Here is a 19,528-nt window from a genome sequence, read left to right on the forward strand (position 1 = left end):
AACACGCAGTGAGCAGGCTGTTGGAAACCACTGCAGGAAAATTAGTGGTAGGAACAGGGCATAGAAAGAGCACTAGATTAGGAGCCACTCATTAACCATAAGATCCTGAATGTGCTTCTGTGACTCAGTTTCCCTAACTTTATTATGTGGGACATAGGATGGCAGATCTCTAAGGACACGTCTGTCTCTAGAAATCTCTTTATTTTGTGGTACATGTCAAACGATTGAATGGTTACAGTGTGCATAAATTTTAAGAAAGTCTATAAGTGAATAATGTCAGCTTTATTTTTTCTTGATCTTTTGACATTCTCTCATTGCCTCAGAATCATTTCCAGGCAGGCTTAGAGTTATAAAGGAAAATGAATATCGTTGAAGCCACCTTCCTTTTCATCTTTTCCAACTGATTAATATCTCTCAAACATGACATGGACATTTTCCCCAAAACTTTCAATTTCAGTTATTTGATAAATGTGTATGTGCTTAAACTTCAGAAATATGTTTAAAAATCAAAAAGACTTTTGTTCATATTTTTAGTTCTTCCTTTCTCTGATATGACCAAACAAGTGAAATGTCAATGATATTACTAGTTTCTATTCTTATTAACTGGGTTTGAAGTTTATTATCTTGCTAGTCAGAGTATGAGAAAGAGAAATCAAAATTATTTCAGGGGGCATAGTAATAATTTTTTTGAAATTTAAGTATGAAAGGGGGTTGGGGAGGAAGAGGGATGGAGGAAATAAGAAGCAATAGAAAGGGAACATAAAAGTGAAGAAATAAAAGCTAACTTAGAGGCCATCTACTCTAAGCAAACCTTTCCAAGCAAAATATTAGCTGCTTCCTCAGGGCTCCCCACTATCTTTTTCTTCATTTTGCTAACTTAGCACATAATATATTGTATACTGGTTGCCTATGTATTTTTCTTAAGTTCTCATGAGTACCTGGAGATCAAGAGAGTCATGTCCCAGTCATCTTTGAAAACCAGTATATATTATATTCCATAAATAAATACTGAATTGAAACAAAAATGCCAACTGACAGGGGTGATTTTAGATTTCAAATGCTACAGAGTGAGGGCTTTATTCTATATTTTGCCTGTTTGTTCACAGACTAGGAACTTTCGTAAGGTTTACATCTTCTGGTACAGCTCCCATACATTAATATCTATGGTTCTTATTTCAAGGCTCTACAAACGCCTGTCCCCTCCCTGTTACTCAGATTGCCTGTCAACAGGATTCATGAAATCCTCCACTGGGTGAGAATCTAAGGGGGTCAAAGAAGATGCAGCATGTGTGTAGCCTCTTTAGGAAGCTCACAATTTAGGAGCTTAAGGATCAAATTCAAAACATCTATGAAATAGACATTTATTGTAACACTACCAACGTGAAGGCTGCTTATTGGTTTTCCCTCCTTTCTTCCTTCCCCAGTCTACATAAAAATTTATTCTCATTTGCTATTTTTCAAAAATTCCTTGCATCTTCAGTTCGCCAATCTCCACCTGGCTACTTTTCTGTCCTCTACACTTTCAAACATCTCCAACCTGGTCACCATTTTAAGAAGGACATGTGTCACAGACTTGAATCACACTCCAAAATGACTTTTCAATGGGCAGGGATGAGTCTCTGCCATAGCAATAAACCCCATGCAGGGGACCTCAAAGAGGAATGCTCATTTTAGTGCTACAGTGGAGTAATCCTCATTTGGGTACCATTTAGTAGTTAGAATTTAGCATTGCTTGGTATTTAATATTTAGCTTTATTTGGTATTGACTGAATAGTAATACTAAATAGACTTGTTTAGGAAGTCAAGAGGTTAATATGTAATGTAAAAGCTCTAATTTCCTAAGAACTCAAAAAGCACTTTTGCAAACTCTTCCTTTGTTGTTCTCCAGACAGAGATAAGAAGATTGCTTGCAGTCTTTGAACTCTGAGCTCACCTTCATTCAGAATCTGTTTCCATTTAATCATATTATCATCTTCCCAAACCCTATTTATTCTTCCTTCTTTCCTCCCTCCCTCCCTCCCTCCCTCCCTCCCTCCCTCCCTCCCTCCCCTTTCTCTCTCTCTCTCTCTCTTTCTCTCTCTCTCTCTCTCTCTCTCTCTCTCTCTCTCTAACAGGGGGAATGTTTAAGACTTTCACCCAGCCCCACCAGAGGAGGCCATAGAGTTTCAGAACAAGGAAAACTTCATCTACCAACACAGCTGTGTGGAGACACTTACATTGAAGTCGTACAACACACCAAAGTTCGCTGCTGATGCCTCTTCAGCTCTGGGAACTGTCTTTCTAGGTAAACTGCCATAGGGCAAACCCCAGAGGTACTATATGGAGAAGCAAAGAAAGCAGTTAACAACTGGAAACAAAGTCTGAATAGCACATGTGATCACAACCCATTTTGTTTAAAAGCAATTCTGAGCCTTTTCATGAGGACTGTGGATCTCCACGTGGGGTCCCCCCTTCTGGGAATCTCCTATTAAATTCAGAATTCCCAACAATGAGAGTGCTAAGGGCCCTGTGCTTTGAGTTCAGTGGACCACCAACAGTTGGGCCAACCACAGTGCCCAGAAGGCTACCCACCACCCCCTTCAAACTGGTCTCATTTGGGGAGGTCTGAAAAGGACAGTCTCAATTGAGGACTATAGTGTTCTAGAAAACCAGACTACCCACATCTTCATGTGGGTGGGGTGGGAGAAGAATCTCTCCCTCATGCCAGGGAAGAGGATTCTCACAAGCAGCACTCAGAATTTGAGGGTGACAAGAGGGAAGACTGATTATGAACCTGCCTCACCGCTAATTCAGGATTACTGCCCTGATCAGTGCTATCAGAGTAGAACAGATTGCTAGGGGCAGACACAGCAGTCAGGGAGCAAGAGTAGTATCCTATCAGGAGCTTTGGTGAGAACTGGGAAAAGCACCCCTCTTGCCCCAAGGTACCACAGGGCTTGCCAAGCAGATGCTGCTGCTTCTTTGAGATGCAAGCTCCCCTTCCCTAGGGCTGGGGGTAGAGTTTGAATATGGATGGAAATCTGGGTGACTGGGTAAGGGCTGGAAATCAGCCCCTACTCCCTTTTTCCACACAAGCTGCTCCGTTTCCATGGCAACCCTGCAGATCCTCTGACTTCCTGGGACTAATCAGAACAGAGGGTGAGCTCCACCTGTTCTATCTCACCCCAAAGTTGGGGCCACAGAGGATCGAAGAGATTAGGGTTTGCCCAGGGACACAGGAACTTTGGGCAAAGGGGCATATGCATCAGAGGAATACTGAGTGGGGCTGCTGGATGGAGGCATCTGAGAAGTGGAGCCTTGTTACCAGGAGGTGACCAGCCCTGGCCTCTGTGGTTCTGTAAAGTGGCATGAAGGATACCCATCCTCTCTTGTTTCTTCCTGGAGTCGGTAATCATTGCCCAAAAAAAAACAGGATGCCGCTCAGCATCTAACACAACCTGTACAAAAGCATCCCAAGCTTGCCCTGGCCAGTGTTGCTCAGTTGGTTGAGCACCATCCTATGCACCAAGAAGTTGCCAGTTGATTCCTGACCAGGGTTGTGGGCTTGATCCCCAGTAGGTGGCGTGTAGGAGGCAGCTGATAGATGTTTCTCTTTCTCTTCGACAATTTTCTTTCTCTCTCCCTCTCCCTTTCTGTCTCTCTAAAATCGGTTTTTTAATAAAAAGCATCCAAAGCCAATATGCTTCCGAGTTCTAGGACTACACCCAATCGAACACATATTAGCTCCCTCCACTGCCTATTAGGTATTCTGCAATTTCATATAGTTGGAACAAATTGGCTATAATCTTTCATTTCCTCCACATGGAGGCAGCATGGGGTGGGAGAAACAGTAAATTCTGCTGATCACTCTTCATGGATATATATAACCTGAGTCTGACACTAAGGTGTATCATAGTAGGCAGTGTCAAAGTTTCAAGTTTCCTTAGAGAGATGAGCAAAAATAAAGCTGGGGTTAATTTGAAATAGATAAACTACAAACACATTCTGCTGCATTCCTTGAAAGTTTTCTCCTTGGAGATGAACTGTGCAGGAATTCTGATCTATGTCCACTGTCTTCTACAAGCCGAATAGCTATAGAACCCCCAGAATTACCTGAAGGATTATACAACTAATAGATCAGGGTGCAAAACCTGAAAAAAAAAATCACTCTGGGATGCTAGCTAAATACAATAAGCATTATGGACTCAATTTTCACATTTTTTAAGTGGGAGAACAAAAATTATTTTAGAGTATACCTCATAAATTTGTTGTGAAGATCATTAGGTATAAGAAATGAAAGTGCTTTACACTTATAAAAAGCAAAGAACTCAATGAATGTAAGGCACTATGAGTATGATTAAGCTAATGGAGGCTGGATACAGAAATGGGCCCTGATTTGAAACCATGGGCATAAAAACTTTCAACGCCAAGTTTTGGCTGTTTTCAATGCTGTACTGAACAAATTGGTTTTGAAATATTGGTACCTAAAAAGATCCTTTGCAGATTAAATAAAGCCCAACGCAATTTATGTATGGTAAACATCCAGGGAGATCTTTGAGTCATTTAATTTCACGTGGGTGAAAGACCCCAACCTCACTCTTGCTTCTTGGCCTTAGCTAATTCTCCCCACATCAGCTCAGGGCTTTTCCTTCTTCTTCAATCTGTTTTATTCTCCTCTGACCTTGGTCCAAAGGGACCCCACCCCCATGTGTGCGTGCATGCGTGTGTGTGTGTGTGTGTGTGTGTGTGTGTGTGTGTGTGTGTGTGTGTCTGGGTTATCTTACTTTGGAAAAAATTTGCTCACTTTGTGTTTCTTTAGTATAGAAAAGCTGGATGCCTTGAGTTGAATTAAGAAGCATTTCTTTCCAAGCAAACTTGACAACAAAGCCTCCCTCTTTCTTCCTTTTGGGCCCAGGGACCACCTTGGGAATCTAATGAAGCCATGAACCTTTTCCCATAAAAAATGTACATGTAAACATACACATGACATTTTACAAATGACTTCAGGAGTCTCACACACCCTTTAGAGCAGCGATTCTCAACCTGTGGGTCATGACCCCTTTGGCATTCAAACGACCCTTTCACAGGGATCGCCTAAGACCATCCTGCATATCAGATATTTACAATTCCTAACAGTAGCAACATTACAGTTATGAAGTAGCAACGAAAATAATTTTATGGTTGGGTCACAACATGAGGAGCTGTATTTAAAGGGCCAGAAGGTTGAGAACCACTGTTTAGAGCAAGGATTAGGACTTTTGGCCCATGGGCACCATTTTGAAGATTAATTTTGCCACAAATACTATGATTCTAAGGGTGGATTAACCAGACCTCTTTGGATGCTTACCATACATAAGCATTCTACCCTTATAGAAAAAGGAGCTTTTCTAAGAGGTGATCACATGGGGAGCCTGTTGCAGCGTGTTATGTAAACTGGAAGTGAGAGTCTTACCTCTGGCAACATGATGAGGCTAAATGTCAGAATGAAGAGAACCATATTTACTCCATACATCCATCTCATGAAGAGGAAGTATGAAGCCACCGATGAGCCAAACTGACCTGTTAAAAAGAAAATTAAAAAGTTAAGAACTTCTGGGTAAGATGGTTGTATAGGTAAATACAGTACTCAAATCCTCCCACAACCACATTAAATTTACAACTAAGCTAGAGAACAACCATCATGCAGAACCGCCTGAAATCTAGCTGAATGAAAGTCCTACAACTAAGGATTTAAAGAGAAGATACATTGAGATTGGTGGGAGGGGCAGAGGCACAGAACAGGCTAGTCCCTCACCCACACGTGATGGATAAAAATCAACTGCAGTGGTCCCCCCTGAGGAGCAAAGTGTCCTGGCCCCTACCAGCCTTCCAGGCCCAGGGTTCCAGTGCTGGGAAGAGCAGTCCCCATAACTTCTGGCTGTAAAAACCAGCAGGGATTTTGGCTGAGTGAGATCAGTCTTCTGGGGTCCCAGGCAGTGTCTCTTAAAAGGGCCACAGATGGACTTACTCAGACTCACTCTCTCTCCCTCTGAGCTCCAGCACTGGGGCAGCAGCTTGAAAGGAAACAGGGCAAGAGCTGGAATGTTCCTGGGGATATGAGTGCAGCACAGGGAGTATGGCCCATAGTGTTCTAACAGCTGTGTGGTGTCGGATGGGTGTTGAGATGATCACTTAGTAAGTTATATCATGTCTGTTCACTGGGTGTACACCTGAGGCTAGAATGGTGGTGTGTGCGTGTTTTTAAGAAAAAAAAAAAAAAGAGGGAAAAATTAAAAAGTTGAAAGGACAGAACAAAAGCTATGTCTTGATAACCTTCCAAAACAAATCTGCTCATTGCAATATACTGGTTCCATTCACATTTACAGTCTCTAGCATTCTTCTTTTTCTATTTGAAAGAGAAGATGTTCATGATGGAAGTGCTCTCTATTATGTAGCTGTAGTTGTCTAAAATGATCATGAGCTACACCTGATACTCCATCCAAGGAAATGCTGCCTTTGTTTAGCAGCTAGGATTGCCATCTGAAGAGCTTATTTTATTCCTTGAGTTAACACAGTTAAGTGAGCAAATAGTATATGTAAAGTGTTTACTACAGTGCCTGGCCAGTAGTTGGCTATCATTAAAATTATACATATTCACTGCACTTCATCCTCCTTTTTCCCAGGCAAACAATACTCTCTCAAACAGTTTACCACATCCCTTATAAATGGTTGTCTTACAGGCCATCTTGTGCTGTTTTCCCAGAATAGCAGCATTTTACAAGTACAATGCAAAAGCTGAAGGTTATCCACTTCACACATTTTCCGTCAGGAATTATCTTAGATGTGAAGCACAATGTCACAGACAGGGTTACTTCTTAATACAACTTATATTTTAGTGAGGTATGAAAACAACAAATATGTGGGAATTTAAGAATAAAAAAAATATTTATCATAATGTATATTATATATCATATTCTATTATACATCACATATTATATGTATGTGTATTATATATATTACACATCTTATATATGCGTATGATAATGAATGATATATATGGGTGTATCACATAGGTAGCATATATATTATATATAATATGACATAATTATATTACTATAAACATTATAGCCAGATAGGTTCTATAGTACAGAGAGGAGGATGAAGTATTGAGAGGGGTTGCCTTAGATAGCTGGTTGGAAGGTAAATCAGAGACGGTAACATGTGAGCAGAGATCTGAAGCTGGAGGAAGAGGCAGGGACACCCCCAGCTGGGGGATAGTAGTTCCTCAAGCAGAGGAACGGGTGAGAACAAATATCACGAGGGAGGCAAGAGCTCAGACAACCGAGGAACAAACCTAAAGCCTGTTATGGGAGCACTAGGAACAAGAAGCCAAACCACATTGCGAAGGGCCTCCTAAGGCAAGAGAGAAAGTGAAGATTTTATTTCAAATGAGATAAGAAGTCACTGACAGGTGTTAAGCATCGGAGGGAGGAGGCAGTTATGACATTTCAGAAATCACTTCAGCTCTGGAAAATAAATTGGGAAGGGGTAGGCAAGAACGTGTTGTCAGCATAAAGTGATCTGTTCGATGCTTTTGAATGAGGAAAAAAAATATAAGCATTCTCTTAAATTAGAGAATAGAAAAGGGAGAAAAAACAGAAACTTGAAGTCTCAGGCTGAGATTTCATAGAGTTACAAAGGCCAAAGATTATTTGATTATCACTTAAGGTTCAGCATCAAGAGGCTCGTTTTCCTTGTCTTCCCAATTCTCACTTTCAGTTGCCCCAAAAGAACAATGAACATCTTCAGTCACCTGCTGCATCAACCCCTTTGTCCTGTCTCATTCACAAAACACCTCCAGTGCCCAAGGCTTCCCTTGGGCCCTCTGTCTCTGAAACATTACAGGAGGAAGAAGATTCATGTGGAGCAAACTGCAGCCTCTGCTGACTAAGATGAGATTGAGCTCATGTGAGAGTCGTACCTCTGTTTTTGGAAAGTAGTCTATTCTTTAGGTACCATCTTACTTTTTCCCATAACCCAGAGGCAATTTATATAGAAATTTAAAAGGAAGGTAATGTCTGTGTAGATGCTTTAAAAGACATCAATTCATTTGAAGTCTGGATATTTGGATTCACTACACTTTGTAGAGGGGTGTAGAGTTCCAAAAGTGTGTTATTTTCATAAGCTTGCTCCACCTCCCGCCCCCCTCTGCCCCCCAGCTCTGCAACCAGATGCACTGGCCCAAGTGCAGAAAGGCTGAAGCAGGTCCACCCCCTCAGGACACCTGATCATCGCCTGGCTCCCAGTGATTTCATATCGTTTCATGGCTCTTATCTATGTTCTCTGGTAACTATACCTGAGGACTGCCTCAGCCAGGTTCACTTGTCATGTTTTATTGAAAGCAGTGGACTTCTAGCTTGTTAATCGTTACAGTTACTCACGAACTGGAGAAGAACCTAGGTATCTGGGGTAAGCTTTCCCTTGGAATCACACTTGACATCCTCTGGTGTAGAGTCCCAAGCACAGGATAGAGGCCTTCCGGCCTTCCTTCCTTCCTTCCTTCCTTCCTTCCTTCCTTTCTTCCTTTCCTCTTTTCTTCCTTCTTTTTATAGTTTTGGTCTTCTAATTAATACCACACTCTCTCCCAGCCCCTAACATATAACCCCTGCAAATGAGTGTAAATACTAGTATATCTAAAGGTAAAAAAAAAAAAGAAGAGCATATTAAATGTCTCAGAAAGTGTCTCCTCTCCCTATAACCCAATCTATTATAGATAAAATATACTTTAAACTCCAAAGCTTCCAAACTCCAGTTCTCAGACTTGAAAGTGGCTTCATAATGATTTTATTTGGGAATAGAAGCCATATCTATCTGTTTTCTTTACTGAATCTGAAGTGTAGAGAAAATAAATTACAGGGAAATCAATTTCATTAAAGCCAGAGTGATTGAAGGAAAAACCTAGACACGGGTCAAAAAGACCACAGAACCCAGAAAACAATGTTCCTTCCACATGACACCTACCCATGGCAGAGGGGCAAGAATAACCAGAAAGAAAAAAAAAAAGAGCTTAAAGGAGAGAAAACAAATCAACTGGCTGACATTAAATCTCTATAGGACCTTTCCCTGTCTCAACATAAAAATGAAAAAGAAATTTTCCCTCTTTATGTCCATTTATCCTCGCAGTTCTCTCCTACTGGAGGTTGTTGACAAAAATTGGCATTCACTAAAAACAGAAACCTTAATATAGTGTGGCTAAAAGAGCATGATGAAAAACAACAGCCATTTCCATGTACTTAGTCTCTCAGATAAAACTTGCTTATTCTTGTAAAGAATAAGAATGAGTAGTAGTAGTAGTAGTAGTAGTAGTAACTGCTAAAATACAGGGTAGGGCAAAAGTAGGTTTACAGTTGTTTGTATGGAAAATAATGCAATAATGAATAAATAATAATTAGATAATACAGTCTGTGTTTCATGTACTCACAACTGTAAACCTACTTTTGCCCTACCCTGAATGTTGATAGTCAGTATTGTGTACTAAGAACTTGATCAGCATCAACTCGTTTTACTGCCTCTAGAACCTGGTAAGGTTAAGTATTATTAGTCCCGCTGTGAGGGTGGGGAATTAAAAACAAACACACAATGGAGGCAAAAGAGGTGGGGGGGGAGTGGGGGGGTGGACATATGTAAGGCTTTAAAGATTTAAACCTAGGAAAAAAACACAACTTAAACACAGACATTAAACTGAACCAAGACTTCATTAGTAGTAATAATAGCTATCATTTAATGAATCTTTGTTTCAAACAGCTGTGAGACCTCTGCATGTTAATTCATTTAACCATCATCAAATCCCTGTAAGAAGAAAAATATTGTACTCTCATTTTACAGAGACTTGGGATCACAGGCTACACAGCTAGTAAATTATGGAGCCAGGGTTACACAGGTAGTGAATGATGGAGCTTGGTAGTGTTGATCTATACGTGTTTGACTTCAAATCTAGATCTCTCTTAGCCATAGTACTATATTACTCCTCAAGTAGAATCATAGTTCAATTATAGATAATATCCATTGATCTGCTAAGGCCAGTCAAATTCACCCATTTGGATGGTACCCATAAATGACCAATTCTTTTTCTATTTACTATAACTAATAAATGCTGTTTCTATAATGTATTATTAATATAGTAAAACAGAGTCTTTGGTATGTATTAATGTAAGGCTTATGCATATTCTTCTTCCTGAATTTTCTTGTGTTTCTTTTAAATTAAGGTTAAAGTTTCACCCTCCCTCTGGTTATTTATTACTAAGGCAAAGTAATTTGTAGTCTGTCATCATGTATAATTTCCTCTTGAACAGATGGGTAACAAGACAAGCAGATAAATGTGAGCATTTCCAAACTGGAAAATACCAATTAAATCACCTGCTGCATGAGTACAATATAAATGCCATCGCCTTCGGCTAGGATACAAAGTAGTTTCTTTCCAACTGGTCTCGGGATGGGGAGTTAAATGCGGCAAGTTTGTATTTTCTGGAGCCCTTAAGCTAACGAAGAAACTTGAATGAGCATTTAAAATCTGTGCTTAGGGTTGCCTATCTGAAGATCTTTCCAGTCTGAAAAACAGGCCAATCAGACCTTAATTTTGATGCTGAATTCTATTAGAAAGAAGTCGGTCGAAACCGGTTTGGCTCAGTGGATAGAGCGTCGGCCTGCAGACTGAAGGGTCCCGGGTTCGATTCCGGTCAAGGGCATGTACGTTGGTTGCAGGCACACCCCCAGTAGGAGATGTGCAGGAGGCAGCTGGTCGATGTTTCTCTCTCATCGATGTTTCTAGCTCTCTATCACTCTCTCTTCCTCTCTGTAAAAAATCAATAAAATATATTTTAAAAAAAAAAGAAAAGAAAGAAGTCGATTTTGATTCTGGGAAAGACTTATAATCTCCAGCTTGAAAGACATTCAACGACTTAATTCATGACTTGAATGGTAATGTTAGTGTCACAATGGGTATAGATTATATTTCCCAGGAGTACAAATGTACAACTTCTTCAGTAAAATGAGCAATACAAGGTAGCTAATGATGTGAATTACTTCAGGCAACCGTGGGGTTTAGGCTGGCCTCTTTACAAGGCTGGCAGGACAGTGAAACTCCGTGGCACCCGCCTTGGGATGTAGAATTTCACAGCACGCCTTTGTGGTAGGAGTTATCAAATCTATTTTGTGTATTAAAAAAGTTGGGAGTCATCGGGTGAGTACCTGGTCCACACTGGTCAACGGGATCCAGGTCTTAGTGGAATCACGAGGGAAGCAGCATAAGTTTTAGACTGAACTTGAGCTCCCCTCTTCACATGCACACACTAAGTCATTTGAATGTAAAATCAAGAGTCTAGACCTGTGTTGGTCAGCACAGCACTGCTAGTGCCTAGAAACATGCCTGATAATGGGAGGTGGTGAGAATTTGCTCCATTAACTAATCAGTCAAGTCAAGCTTATTCTGAAGATTAAATGAGGTATTATTATATTTAGATAATTCTGATTTCAAAGGAAATTAATATATTTCTGATCCTTTTGTAAGTGTAATCGGTCATTTCTTTAGAGAAAATTAATTTGTATTAGTTTTATAATGTAAAATATATAATTTAAAAATAGGGTACTCATTTAACTTACATTTTTCTGAAAAGAACTCCCAGAGAAAGTAAATTATGCAAGTCTCTCAATATAAATCTGTTTTCCATTTAACAATTTCAATCATTTACATTCAAAAGGATAAAGAATGTCATGTGCTTACAGATATATATCTAAGACTGATAGTAATTTATGAAATTATAGAATCTTGAGTTGAACATGGCCTTGACTAGATAAACTCTAAATTTTGTGAAAACTCCAAATGGGAGAAGAGACAGCCAGAGATATAAAAGGATTGCCCACACAACAGAGTCAATAGGGCAAAAGACTTCAACCTTCAAACAATTCCACCCCCACTTCCTCAGGCAGGTCAGCTTCCAACACCATCACAGACACATGCTTTCCCTGTCTTTGGCAGGCTATTTTTTGTGAGATGGTGAGTCCAACCCAGTGACTCTGCTAGTATACTCCTAGAAAGGTTTCAGACTTTTCAACTATCATTAAAAATCATAGTACTTTAGGAATCTTATAAAATGTGAAATGTATAAGTAAATAAATAACTGACTTAAAAATAAATACCTGATAACATTTATTATGGAAAATAATGCCCCAAGTAGAATAACTATTAAAGAAATCTACAACTACTCATCTTACTATAGACCTGGTAGAACCCTCCCTGGGACCTGATGCAAAAGAAGAAATTTATATCTTCCTCAAAGTAAAAATCGGCATAACCCACTGGGAAAAGCACAAGCTTAGGGCCCAGACAGACTTCACCTTATATCTCAGCTCCTCTACTAACAAATTCTGAGACAACCGAGCCACAACTCTAAAATAGGAAGGCTTATGTGCACATTGCAGGCACATGTCTGAATTTGTTTTTTGATGTGTCTTAATTCCTTCAATTTCATAGAATGGTAGATATTTGGAGAATTTGTTTATATATAACTAGAGGCCCGGTTCACAAAAATTTGTGCACGGGGGGGGGGGGGGGGGTCCCTCAGCCCAGCCTGCCCCCTCTCACATACTGGGAGCCCTCAGGGGATGTCCTACTGATGGCTTAAAGATTAAATGAAATAGTATTTGTAGAGTGACTGACTCATGATGGCACTCAATAAATGATGGTTGTGATGATGATAGAACAGAAAATTAAGGTCAATTCTCCACAGTGAGGCAAAGCACCATTAAAGCTGAAGAAAATAGGACCACCTAATAAAATAATAAATTACATATTGAAAGGAAAATAATCCACATTTGCTCAAATTGTCCAGTCTGACTGTTTCAAATTTTCTGGGGGAAGAGAGGAAAAGGAAAGATAACTGAAAGTAGTACAGGGTAGCTCTCAATTTGATTTTTCCACTGTAATGTACATGATAGATGGTGGTCATAGGTTTAACTCATTTTTCCATGCAACTTCAGGCAATAAAAATGATTCCATCTGTTTCTATCACACTCGAGGCAGGCTACTGCAACACTAGTGACCATGACATTTTTATTTAGATGGGCTGGAACGTGCCCTATCATTAATTATAAATATCTTGGGATACATCTCATAACTGATCAAGATTCAACCCTATCATTTTCAGAAATGAGTAGACTGTGGCCCAGAGGGATTAAATGACTGGCTCAGTCAGTGCCAACAACTAATCTATGGCAAAGCAAGAACAAAATTGTATCAGGATCTTAAGATACCATATTTCAGCTGCACAGTTAAAACCTAATGACTCCACGATGTCTGAATTTGTTTTTTGATGTGTCTTAATTCCTTCAATTTCATAGAATGGTAGATATTTGGAGAATTTATTTATATATAATAGAGGCCTGGTACACAAAAATTTGTGCGGGGGGTCCCCTCAGCCCAGCCTGCCCCCTCTCACATACTGGGAGCCCTCAGGGGATGTCCTACTGATGGCTTAGGCCCACTTCCTGCTCCCCTTGGGGAGCGGGCCTACACCAGAGTCTGGCCTCCCTTTGTGGGAGGCAACCCGGCTGATCAGGGGAAGGCACCAGCCCCATCACCCTGCTGCTGCAGCCACCAAGGTGTTTTCATCAACACGGACTCCAGTCCCTTCACCATGAAAAAATGACAACTTTCTTTAGGCATTTTCAAGATGTGTCTTTCACAGGATATAACATTTCTTTCTTTCTTTTTTTTTTTTTTATCCTCACCTGAGGGTATGTTTCCATTGATTTTTAGAGAATGTGGAAGAGAAAGGGAAAGACAGAGAGAAACATCAAAGTGAGAGGAACACTTTGATTGGTTGCCTCCTGCATGAGCCCTGACCTGGGCCCGGGCCAGGGAGGAGCCTGCAACCTAGGTACATGCCCTTTGTCAGAATTGAACCCAGACCCTGCGGTGGGGAGGCCGAGGCATTATCCACTGAGCCAAACCAGCTAGGGCAGGATATGACATTTCTTAGCCCTCCAGCAGCGGACCTTCCTTTTTTCTCCAGGGGTGTGGTGAAAAACCCTAGACTACCTTATTGGATTCTTATTACCCAAGTTCCTAAGAATATCACCAGTGGCATACAGGGAGCTTAGCCAATGAGCGGTCAGAAAAGGTGTTTCCTCTGTAGTTCACACCAATTGCCAGCTTGGCCCCTGCCCAGGCCTAACACCTCTGGCCAAGGCATTAGGCCTGGGCAGGGGAACCCCAGCTCTCCATGATCACCCGCTCTGCCCCTTCCCAGGCCTAACACTTGTGGCCGAGGCATTAGGTCTGGGCAGGGGACATCCAGCTCCCCGTGATTGCCGACTCCACCCCTGCCCAGGCCTAACACTTGTGGCTGAGTCGTTAGGCCTGAGCAGGGGACCCCCAGCTCCCACAATCGCCGGCTCTGCCCCTGCTCCCCACCATCGCTGGCTCCCTCCCTGCTTCCTGCCATCACCGGCTCCACCCCTGCCCAGGCCTAATTCCTGTGGCCGAGGTGTTAGGCCTGGGGAGGGGACCCCTCAGCTCTGATCGCAGGCTCCGATCGCCCGCTGGGCGCCTACATATGCAAATTAACCGCCATCTATGTTGGGTTAATTTGCATACTCATCCAATTGGCTGGTGGGCATAGTGAAGGGACAGTCAATTTGCATTTTGTCTATTATTAGGTAAGCTTTTACTCAACACATATTTATTAAGGACAAACATGTTCTAGGTAGGCCTGGTGATCCAGGAGTGAATAAAACAAAATCTCTACTTTCCTGTCTTGCAGAAGAAATGAACACAAGTAAAATAAAACAAAATTATATTAAACATTCAATCAAAAGACAGTATTTTAGATCATTGTACATAAATGTTGAGGAAAATAAAGCAAGAAAGGGATGGTACAGAAATATGTTGGAGGGAGTGCAATTAATAAGCTGATATGTTTTAATTCATTGCCATTTGATAACACGAGATTGAGGGCAGGGAATAGTAAACCCGAAAGTGTGCACAATCATGTCAGTGAGGCATCCAGCAACTGTGCTATCTCCCTGTAGAGGCCCCATTTTAATAATGCAATGCCACATTTACCCAGCAGCAAAACCAAGGCCCGGGAGAAAATTGGGTCCTAGTCCAAACCTTTAGAAACCAGAATATGGCAAGATTGTGCTCAAAACTGGTTTTAAAAATAGTATCCCTGCCCTAGCTGGTTTTGCTCAGTGGATAGAGCATCAGCCTGGGAACTGAGGGATCCTGGGTTTAATTCCAGTCAAGGGCACCTGCCTGGGTTGTGGGCTCCATCCCCAGTAAGGGGGCATGCAGGAGGCAGCCAATCAATGGTTCTCTCTCAGCACTGATGTTTCTATCTCTCTCCCCCTCTCCCTTCCTCTCTGAAATCAATAAAAATATATTTTTAAAAAATGGCATCCCTTTTTCTTTATATTCTTTGTTTTTAAAAATAATTTATTATTATAGTTACAATATTTTAAATTTTTTATTTGCCTTATTATAAGCCTAGAGCATTGTTCTAAATAGGTTTTTATTTAAGTATATTCTCCTGCCTTCCTGTACACTGTGAATATTGTATAAAAATGTAGGCATAATATGATATTCAGATAGCAAGTCCTTGGATGATTATTGCTTATTCTACTTCAGAGGTTTGAAAATGGGGCTCTAAGATTTCTTCATTCATTTTAGACATTCATTTTGATTATTGTCTAACATGAGAGTATATATATTTTTCAATGTCAGGTTCATTTCCCAAGTAAAATCTCTGCCTTCCCATGATATGACTCAATGTCATTGTGCACAACACTGACTTTCCTGTGTAGGAGAAAGAACAAGGTCAGAAGGGGAATATTTTGGTGGGAAGGGAGAGTGGGATCTCCAGTGCTGTGATGGGTAAGTACTAGTAAGTCTTCACAGTGAGCAAAAAAGATGTAAAAACGCAGGTTTATTTGTTTGTTTTCTTGTCTTTAATCTTTCCCACTAAGAAAAGCATCTGATAAGCTTATGAGACATTTATCTAGGCCAACCTCCCATCTGAGATCTGTTGAGCACTTACTTTCAATTGCTTTGATTTTATTTTCCCATGGGACACAAGCAGCTTTGAAGTTCTCAAAATCACGGAGAAATTTGACCCATTTCTGAAAAGGAAGTGAAGAACATCAAGAAAGCCCAAACTGTTGTTTGTCAAGATGTTCATCCCCAGCCCCATTCCCATCCCCATCCCCAAATCTCACAAAACACTGAGCTTGGAAAGAGCTCTCTGGCACAATATGTTGCTGTTTGTAAAAATAAATAAATAAATAAATAAACAGGGGAAACAGTACTTGCCTTCCTGTTCTCCACTCTTCTCCAGACCAATTTACTACAAAAATGTTCACAGATCCCTGTTTACAGAATATATGCTTAAAAATACCTGTTTATTCTGCCAGACATAAGAGAGCAGGGACTGATTTTGCATCTAATAAGGTGATGGGCAAATGGTATTGATTAATCAAATAAATATTCATCACATGAAGAAATTAATGAAATGTGAGTAAGACATAGATCCTGTCTTGAAGGTCTTCTGGGTCTATTAAAATATACTGTATATTTCAATACAGGGTGATAAGTACTGTGACATGGGACACTTCACTTTGGTAGAGGTAGAGCAGTCAGCTAAATGGAACGGGAAGAAGAAAAAAAAGCCATGAATTTGTTTTAATAAAAGAACTTCCTTCCACTTTACTCCATAATGTTGGGCCAGCCAGAGGATCGCTTGGAAGAATGGGGACAGATAACTTTGCATGTGTGTACATTAAGCTGGATAATGTGTGAGTTGCACAGGCACATAAAGCCCACATAACAGTATGAGGCAAGTCTGAAGTTCAAAGATTACCTAAATGAAAAACATCCCAAATGTCCATCTATAATAGAATGGATAAATAAATTGCGGTCTCTTCATACAATGGAATATAACATGTCAATAAAAATGAACTATAACTCCCATAACATGGATGTATCTCATGAACATAACATTGCATCAAAAAAAGCCAGAAACAAAAGCATAAATACTATATGATTTCATTTACTTACACTGTAAAAACAACAAAACTAACCTATGAGATTATATATATATATATAAAAATATATTATATATTATATTTAAGATATATGAACTTTATTCACAAAACATCTTTATGGAAATATATTTAGCTTATTTGTAAAGAGGGGATAATAGTACCATGTACCAAACTTGCTGTGATGATTAAATTTAAATATAACTTTATAGAAGGATTTAATTCAGTGCTTAGCATATAGTAAATACTAAATAAATGTTAGCTTCTCTTCTATATTTTCCAAATATCCATATTTCATTGGCATATCATTTGTATTTCTTATTTACTATCCAATTCACAGTTTATGCTCATGGTAGAGAAGAGCTATATATATGGTTCTGCTACTTGTAGACATTTTGAGAAAGAAATGTTGACCCTGAACCTCTTAACTACCAGGTAATGAAAATCAAAGGGGCAGTCTTTTACTTTGGGGAGTGATAAAATTACACAAGTAAATCTTTTGCCATGAATCAATGTTTCTGAACTTAGTTTTCAATTTAACTTCTCTAAGGGGCCTTTTTGGATTTTTTTCTGAATCACCCCTCCAAGTTCTAATATCACAGATATAGTGTATATGTACTGTGTATGTATATGTGATTTAAACATATAAAGTGTACTTTTTTCCCTCTTTCTCAGAACACAATCAATTTTCTCCCCTTTACAAGTCAATATGGCCTCCATTGAGAATATATGGCATCAACCAAACTGAGTTATGAAAATACTTACTTTGGCCATCATCATCTTAAATGCAAACCACCGCTTTCCTTTTCCTTTTCCAAGAGCTCCTTCATTCTCACTCACAAATTTTTTTGCTTCCCTAAGAAAAGAAAACAAAACAAAATAAGGGGTGGGTGGAGATTAATAGAATATAGAGGCAGTGAACATTTACTTTTATTAATTTCTCAATCTTATTTCTTCCAAACCCTTAACAAGTGAATCTAAGCTGTATTTCATAACCTAGGGACTTGTAATGGATATTTAAGATTTTCAAATTTTGGCCAGTAAGAATAAGATATTTTAGTCTAGCTTATTTATCAGCTGAAGTCATTGAAAAGTAAGGAATTTATACTGAATGTCAAAATAAAGAACCCAAGCTCTTCTCATTTCTACCACATATAAAATTGAATCTGAACTTTATTTCAGATTTTGGCAGTCAGGATGTTTATTTTAAAATACTTTCTTTCCTTCTTTTTTAAGGATTATTTTTTTTAAAAAATAGGGCAGAGAGTTTAAGACAAACTGACATGCAACATACTTATTGACCTGGTATTTAATCTTGTAAAAGAAATTACGAGTTAAAACAGAAAAATCACATTATGTAAAGCAATCTGATTGAGGGAAGAGGAAAATAGAAAGGAATCCTCAACACATGACTTAGCCCTGCATTTAGAAAGGGCTTCAAATTCATATTTTACCATAATTTCCAAAAAATTATTTACAGTAGTTATATTAGTGTATTTGTTAAAAAACATCAAAATGGGTAATATAAACATGCTAGAGGCCCAGTGCACAGATTCGTGCACTGGTGAGGTCCCTCAGCCTGGCCTGAGGGGATTAGGCTGAAACCAGCTCTCCAACATCCCCAAGGTGTCCCGGATTGCAAGAGGGTGCAGGCCAGGCCGAGGGACCCCACTGGTGCATGATCGGGGCCGGGGAGGGACTGCGGGAGGTCTCCAGGGCATGTCCAGTCCATCTTGCCCAGTCCTGATCCACCAGACCCCAGCAGCAAGCTAACCTACTAGTTGGAGTGTCTGCCCCCTGGTGGTCAGTGCACATCATAGCAACTGGTCAGTCGAACAAACAGTTGGACACTTAGCATTTTAGGCTTTTATTATATAGTATTAAAAATGTACACTATTTGTAACTTTGATCAATTTTGTTATTGTTGTTTATTTGATATATGAAAAATAAAGTAGAGGAAGGCCAGGCTTGTTTTGACATCACAGGGGCCATAGAGAACCCAAGAGATAAGCCAAACCTGGACCGTGATCATACAGGTGCAATGCTGCTGTCAGCTGGATGGCCCCTGGAATATGCAGTTTTACAGATAAGACCATTCAACACACGACTATAAATAAACTTATTAACAAACAAAATAAATCTTGAGTAATAGGAAAAGTCGGTGAAGGATTATTTGTAAGGTGTTCTTAGCGCTGAACTCATGATTTTATGATACCCAGTAATCAAAACACAACACACAGCCACTGACACAGTCGATAACTAAACAGTGGTGCCTTACTGCTCACATATGCCTTTGCACCACCCACATTCTGCCATTAAACACACAAGCACAACGAGGAGATTCTCTGCAGCCATCACCCTTCCATCCCCCGCCCCAGACCAATTCCTTGATGGCATGGACAGTATCTTCATCTGTAGCTCCCACAGCGTTGACCACCACTTTGACTATAGGAGGTACTCAATAAACCTAACCCTC

At 40.0% G+C, this 19,528-nt stretch overlaps 1 protein-coding gene across 1 annotated transcript in view; it reads right to left on the reverse strand.

Annotated features, from left to right (window-relative positions):
• Positions 1 to 19,528, reverse strand: part of TMC1 (transmembrane channel like 1) — a 233,944-nt gene that overhangs the window by 49,138 nt on the left and 165,278 nt on the right. The window contains exons 6-9 of the mRNA XM_070431495.1: positions 17,818 to 17,908; positions 16,053 to 16,134; positions 5,432 to 5,538; positions 2,217 to 2,315 (exon numbers count right to left, since the gene is read on the reverse strand). Of these exons, the coding sequence (XP_070287596.1) occupies positions 2,217 to 2,315; positions 5,432 to 5,538; positions 16,053 to 16,134; positions 17,818 to 17,908 (379 nt within the window). The remainder of the gene's footprint in view (positions 1 to 2,216; positions 2,316 to 5,431; positions 5,539 to 16,052; positions 16,135 to 17,817; positions 17,909 to 19,528) is intronic.

This window comes from Myotis yumanensis, unplaced genomic scaffold (genome assembly GCF_028538775.1).
Source record: "Myotis yumanensis isolate MYYU_CA2020_CCGP unplaced genomic scaffold, mMyoYum1.0.hap1 SCAF_12, whole genome shotgun sequence".
Classification (NCBI taxonomy): Eukaryota; Metazoa; Chordata; class Mammalia; order Chiroptera; family Vespertilionidae; genus Myotis; species Myotis yumanensis.